General features: G+C 48.4%; 1 protein-coding gene across 2 annotated transcripts; it reads left to right on the top strand.

Annotated features, from left to right (window-relative positions):
- The first annotated feature begins 1776 nt into the window (after positions 1-1776).
- Positions 1777-5529, top strand: LOC111950833 (arg8-vasotocin receptor-like). 2 transcript variants are annotated; one of them, XM_023968738.2, is made up of 2 exons: positions 1777-3103; positions 4108-5529. In XM_023968738.2, exons 1-2 carry the CDS (start codon positions 2122-2124, stop codon positions 4410-4412), a joined length of 1287 nt encoding a protein of 428 aa, XP_023824506.1. In that variant the 5' UTR covers positions 1777-2121; the 3' UTR covers positions 4413-5529. The 2 variants fall into 2 exon arrangements, with proteins under 2 accessions (XP_023824506.1, XP_023824515.1); XM_023968747.2 differs by having other exon boundaries at positions 1777-3099; positions 4108-4233.
- Positions 5530-6611: the final 1082 nt, after the last annotated feature.

The following is a 6611-nucleotide window of genomic DNA, read 5'->3' as shown; positions in this document are numbered from 1 at the left end:
CCTGTTTTTGCTTTGTCATTATGGGGAATCGTGTGTAGATTGATGAGGGGGGGGGGAAATATTTTAGCTATTTTAGAATAAGGCTGTAATGTAACAAAATGTGGATAAAGTCAAGTGGTCTGAATATTTTCTGAAGCCACTGTATAGGTTTGATATCATGTATGGTCAGTCCTCGCATCCATAGCTCTGTCTTTGAATTTGAAATTTGTTACATTTCTCCAGCCCCTTCACCGCAGCTTTTTACCGAAACATTGGTGGGGAATATGCTTTGTTATTGTTTCAACTCCTGATTGCTGCTTTAAGATAGCTAGGTGGGACAACGTCATATCACAGTCCTAGTAAGTACATTTTTCCTCAATAAAGTAGGTATCAGCAAAGTCTGAGCTACTAAGGGGGGGGGGGGAGTCAAGTGCGAGTGTTAGTTCACAAAATTATTTGAACAGTCTTTCCAAACTTCTCAATTACTGGATCTATTCCAGTTATCTCACACCCTTTTCAACTAATCCTCAACTTGATGATTAGTAGATCTGTTGAATCAGGTGTGCTTACTAGAATAGAACAAATAAGTTGAACTGAATGGGTTACCGGAGGAGAGGTCTAAAACCCTGAGCTAGCCCGTTTTTACACATTTCTAAGCCCTCTATTACAGTTGTAAGTAATCTCTAACTAATCTTTATCGGCGGGTCACAGTGGTGAAATCTGAGCAATAATTTGCTCAGGTTACAGGTTATCATCAGAGAACATCTACCTCATCATCAACCCGACAGAAACACCAGCTCCAACAAATTCCCGCACAAACACAGCCTGCTTCCCTCCACATCTGCAGACCCCCACACATGCGCAAACACATACACACACACACACACACAGTGTGTCATCTACCAGAAATAGATCACAATAAGCATAAATTGGGCCCCTTGGGTGGAGGGTGGGGGGCAGATCTGCGTGGGGTCAGGAACATTTAGATCCGGCAACATCGGAGCCAACGATGTTACTGTATCTAGTGAATTGATCTATTCTCCCAATTTGACCTATATATACTAGCCTACTCACCTGTGTGACACACAAGGCATTCCTGCATTGTGTTGTGGACACCTGGTGCTCGGGCAATCAGCCTGGGTTTCTCATACATTCCCCAGGGTCCCTGGAGATGAGAGCAGTGGTGTGGTATTCCAGAAACTTCACACGGTCCATAGAGTTCACCATGCAGGAGAATATGCTAACACAGGCTTTGCATACACGCATGCTCACATACAGAAAGGGAGACAGAGAAAGAGTGCACTGAATCTACTGTGCATAGAACATGACAAAATTATGTCATATGTCAGAATGTAATATAATAGAAAACCTTTTATTGTCCACACAATTGGGAAAAGTCCCTCTGGCTTCACAGTAATATGATAAACATCACAGAAAAACAACATTATATGACATCACAAGCATTTCGCCACACTCGCATTAACATCTACTTACCATGTGTATGTGACAAATAAAATTCGATTTGATTTGAACATCTTCATCATCAAGATCATCTCAAAGACAAAAATGGGTCACCTTACAAGTTTTAACATTTTTCTTGATACCTTTTCAAAAAGGATTCCTAGAGACATGATAAGTAAATGGATATGGAATACTGACCAGTAGGGTGCATTGTGGATATTTACGCACTAATTGCACCATTAGTTATTGGGGTTTGCAGTACAGCATCTGGAGACATTTACATGGGAAAACCTCAGTGTGTTCCCTATTTACTTGTGAGTGGTAACGAGTCTTTCACAGAAATTCCACCCATGCAAACTATTATGTTTTCCATACATGCTGTTTCTCTCTGCTGTTGTTTTTGTGTCCGAGGCTGTTCAGCGGAGGTTGGAGATGTGGGGGTGGTCTCATTGGTATAAAAACATTTAAAAAGGGTCGGTGGCGACTGCGCACAGATACAGTTTCACACCATGTGCTTCACATCTTTGCCAAGCCAACACATCTGTCGGTCTGTGCGCAATGAGCGAGTTTACGTAGACGATAGACTCTAAGTAATTGCTTAAATTTAAAACAAACTCACACGTTCTCAATGCAGGCAGGTGGCAGCGGGTGATCGTGCGCGCGGATGTGTTCAGGACAGCCATGAACATCTCCGGAAGCGCACTTTTCCCTTCACAGAGCTCACTCAACCTCATGGATGACAATTTGAAGATAGGCTTCGACCTCACGAGCAAGCCGGTGTTGATGGAGGATCAAGGGAACAACACTGGCGCTCTTGGGAACTCCAGCGACCCGTTTGGCCGGAATGAGGAGGTCGCCAAGATCGAGATCACGGTACTTAGCGTGACATTCGTGGTGGCTGTGGTGGGGAACCTGAGCGTACTGCTGGCCATGTACATGAGCCGACGGAAGCCCTCGCGCATGCACCTGTTCATGAAGCATCTGAGCCTCGCGGACTTGGTAGTGGCCTTTTTCCAGGTGCTACCGCAGCTCTGTTGGGAGATCACCTTCCGCTTCTACGGGCCTGACTTCCTGTGCCGCATCGTCAAGCACCTGCAGGTGCTAGGGATGTTCGCGTCCACCTACATGATGGTGATGATGACGCTGGACCGCTACATCGCCATCTGTCACCCGATGCAGACCCTTCACCAGCCCACGCAGCGCGCCTATATGATGATCGGGGCCACCTGGGTGTGTAGTCTTGCCCTGAGCATGCCCCAGTATTTTATCTTCTCCCTGAGCGAGGTCCACCCGGGCTCGGCCGTGTATGACTGCTGGGGACACTTCATCCAGCCGTGGGGCGTGCGCGCCTACATCACCTGGATCACCGTGGGCATCTTCCTCGTGCCCGTGGCCGTGCTTATGCTCTGCTACGGCTTCATCTGCCGAGCCATCTGGCGGAACATAAAGTACAAGACCCAGAAGGGCACTAGCGTGATGGCACTTGCGACCAAGAATGGGCTGATCGGGACGAGTTCAGTCAGCAGCGTCACCACCATCTCGCGCGCCAAGCTGCGCACAGTGAAAATGACTTTCGTGATCGTGCTGGCGTACGTGGTGTGCTGGGCTCCGTTTTTCACCGTGCAGATGTGGTCGGTGTGGGATGAGAGCTTCTCGTGGGTAGGTAAGTGTTATATTTGGGCTCTGTGCGGTGAGTCATTGGCAGCGCGCGCTGGTGCCATGTCTCCGTTCATTGTGTGACACGTTAAGTGTTTTAAAACATTACATTATTGCTTAGTCCTATTTACTCAATAAGTTGGTAATAGTGCACAGCTTCAGCACATATTTTATGCATTACCCTAGGGGTTTCCCTAAAAGCTGATTCACTGCTCTCCAAAATGTTCTTCAGTTTACCACGGACATAGTGAGACAACAACTGTATAACTCCTTCTCAGATACATAGACCAAACTGAAACAAATAGGCTATACAGACAGTCAAGACGTATTACTTAGGCTATAGGCTGTGCAAACTGGAGACCTGGGGTATATTATTGTGGCCACAATCGAATAACCGCGAACAAAATCTTACTGGAAGTAATTTTATTATCTGTTCTGTGCATGTGAGTTAACTCATTCATTGCCTTGATGAGGTGTGAATGTAGCTGATGTTATTCCTTCTGCTGTAGCTTGAATTGTCGGACAGTGCGCAATATAGAAAAACAGCAGAATCACCTAAAGGTGTTAGACACGTGCCATATAACGCAACCGTTGTGTAGGTGTGACAGATAGTTATGAAAACGACCATTGGTCTCCAAAAGTTAATAAAATATTTTGCTGGCGAGTCAGTGACCCGTCAGACCCAGTTGCTTGCCGAGACTCCTTCGAGAATACGCATAAATCAGGGCTGTCCAACCCTGTTCCTGGAGAGATACCATCCTGTAGGTTTTCACTCCAACACTCATCTAGCGCACCTGATTCTAATAATTAGCTGCTTGAAAAGCTGAATCAGGTTGGTTACAACTGGGGTTGGAGTGAAAACCTACAGGAGGGTAGCTCTCCAGGAACAGGGTTGGACAGCCCTGGCATAAATAGAATGTGCCACTGCTAGTAGATAAACAGAACACGCTTGAATGTTTTCTTCTTCTCTGACTGGCCGACACCCCCTCTTCCCCGTTTCTCTCTCTCCAGACTCCGAGAACACCGCAGTCACCCTCTCGGCTCTGCTGGCCAGTCTGAATAGCTGCTGTAACCCGTGGATCTACATGATCTTCAGCGGCCACCTCCTCTCTGACATGGTGCACTGTCTGCCGTGCTGCCGGAGGCTGCTCCGCAAATTCGGCCATCAAGACTCGAACAGCAGCATCCGCCGCACCACACTCCTGACCCGGGTACCGCCCCCGGCCCTACCCCATCGGAGCTCAGAGAAAAGCTCTTGCAAAGATTGCATCCACAACTCCCACAGGAACTGTCAATCAATCCCGGTGGAGTCTTAACCGGGTGCTCACACTGTCCATATATATATATATATATATATATATATATATGTATATTGTGCATCTGGTTCTTGCGCAACACCACAGTGATGAAGGCTGTCATAAGTTTAGGGGGAGGCTTAATGGAAACAATGTGAACAGAGTCAGTGCATCCATCTCTCCTGGAGCTTGTGTTTCTGCTCAGAGAGGTGTTCAACACACATCAATCCGTAAGTGGAAACGTGGTAGGCTATAGGAATACCTAGATCTATAACTAGGTTATCCTGTCTCTTCTTGCTACATGTGAACTGACTGTCAGGAGGCATCTAAAACCTAGACAGTGCTAATATTTATGCTCTTACAAGCTCTTATGGGCCCACACTCATGCAGCGATCAGAATCGTTGCCATTAGCCGGTCATTCCAAATGAACCGAGAGGTCTGTCAGTATGTGTTGTTCAATAACTAATCATATGCCTAATATACACAACCGTTAAAAGATTTGGGGTCATTTAGAAATGTCCTTGTTTTTGACAACAGTTTTCAGCTGTGCTAACATAATTGCAAAAGGGTTTTCTAATGATCAATTAGCCTTTTAAAATGATAAACTTGGATTAGCTAACACAACGTGCCATTGGAACACATGATTGTTGGTTGCTGATAATGGTTCTCTGTATGCCTATGTAGATATTCCATAAAAAATGTGCAGCTTCCAGCAACAATAGTCATTTACAACATTAACAATGTCTACACTGTATTTCTAATCAATTTTATGTTATTTTAATGGGGCAAAAAAATTGCTTTTCTTTCAAAAACAAGGACATTTCTAAGTGACCCCAAACTTTTGAAGATAGTGTATGGTAATTGCACTTTTTGACAGGTTGACTGTGATCTGATGATTGTTTGGCTATGTTTAGGTTTACAGTACATTGTCCCATTAAATTGTTATGAAATGTTTATAAAAGGTTTAATAAAAAAACTATAATATACTGGCACACACCACTCTCTCTCTCCCTTCATCTCCCCCAATGGACCGCTCTTCTCCCCTCTCCCCATCAAGCCCTTCACTCCATCTTTGTGAAGTATGGTGTTGTTTCTTTCATTGACTCTCCATCATCCCTCAGGGGTTTTCAGTCTGTGAGAGTTGCGTGTCTCCAGCCCGAGTACCCAGTTCCGCTAGCAGACGTAAAGCCTCCTGTGCGTCTCCAAGCCCTACGCACTGTTCCTTCTCCCCGCCACTCGCCCTGAGGTGCGTGCCCTCAGCCCGGTACCACCAGTTCCGGTACCACGCACCAGCCTATAGTGCGCCTCAGCAATTCAGTGTGCCCTGTTCCTGCTCCCGCACTAGCCTTGAGGTGCGTGTCTCCAGTCCGGTACCACCAGTTCTCGGTACCACGCACCAGGCCTACTGTGCGCCTCAGCAGGTCAGAGTCGGCGTCTGCCCAACGCGCGCTCCACTGCTCGCTGCCCAGCGCCGTCTGAGCTGCCTGCTGCCCGCGCCGTCGAGCTGCCTGTCTACAGCGCATCTGAGCCATCGCTCTGCCAGCGCCATCTGACCATCCGTGCCCACGCCATCTGAGCCATCCACTGTCCCGAGCACTTAGAGCCGCCATGTCTCAGCCGTCAGAGCCGTTCGTCAGTCGGACCGCTAAGCCGCCCCAGCAGAGTCCGCCCAGCCATCAGGAGCTGCCAGAGCCGCAGCCAGTCAGGAGCTGCCAGGACCGCCAGCCAGTCAGGAGCTGCCAGAGCCGCCAGCCAGTCAGGAGCTGCCAGACCGCCAGCCAGCACCAGCCAGGATGCCGCCATGAGCCGCCAAGACCAGCATCAGACCAGCCGATAAGCCAGCCACTGCGATGACGCAGCCAGAGCCGCCAGCCAGCCGGATAGCAGCCAGAGCCGCCAGCCAGAGGACCAGCCAGAGCCGTCCAGCCAGGACCAGCTCAGAGCGTCCAGCCAGGACCAGCCAGAGCGTCCATCAGGACCCACCAGACGCAGCCGTCAGACCAGGACCGACCAGCCAGAGCCGTCCAGCCAGGACCCCGCCAGAGCCGTCCAGCCAGGACCCGCCAGAGCCGTCCAGCCAGGACCCGCCAGAGCCGTCCAGCCAGACCCGCCAGTTGCACCACACGGTATGTCTCATTCGTTTCATTCGTTTTTCCTGTTCGTGCGTTCTTCGTTTTTATGTAGTTCTCATGTTCAGGTCTGTTTACGTCGTTTGTTGT

The sequence above is a fragment of the Salvelinus sp. IW2-2015 genome, linkage group LG3, assembly GCF_002910315.2.
Source record: "Salvelinus sp. IW2-2015 linkage group LG3, ASM291031v2, whole genome shotgun sequence".
Classification (NCBI taxonomy): domain Eukaryota; kingdom Metazoa; phylum Chordata; class Actinopteri; order Salmoniformes; family Salmonidae; genus Salvelinus; species Salvelinus sp. IW2-2015.
This window is presented reverse-complemented; position numbering and strand designations above follow the sequence as displayed.

Coding starts and splice junctions, on each gene's coding strand:
- LOC111950833 (XM_023968738.2), top strand. CDS start 2,122: ATGAACATCTCCGGAAGCGCACTTTTCCCTTCACAGAGCTCACTCAAC. Junction 3,104..4,107: donor TGAGAGCTTCTCGTGGGTAG/GTAAGTGTTATA, acceptor CTCTCTCTCCAG/ACTCCGAGAACACCGCAGTC.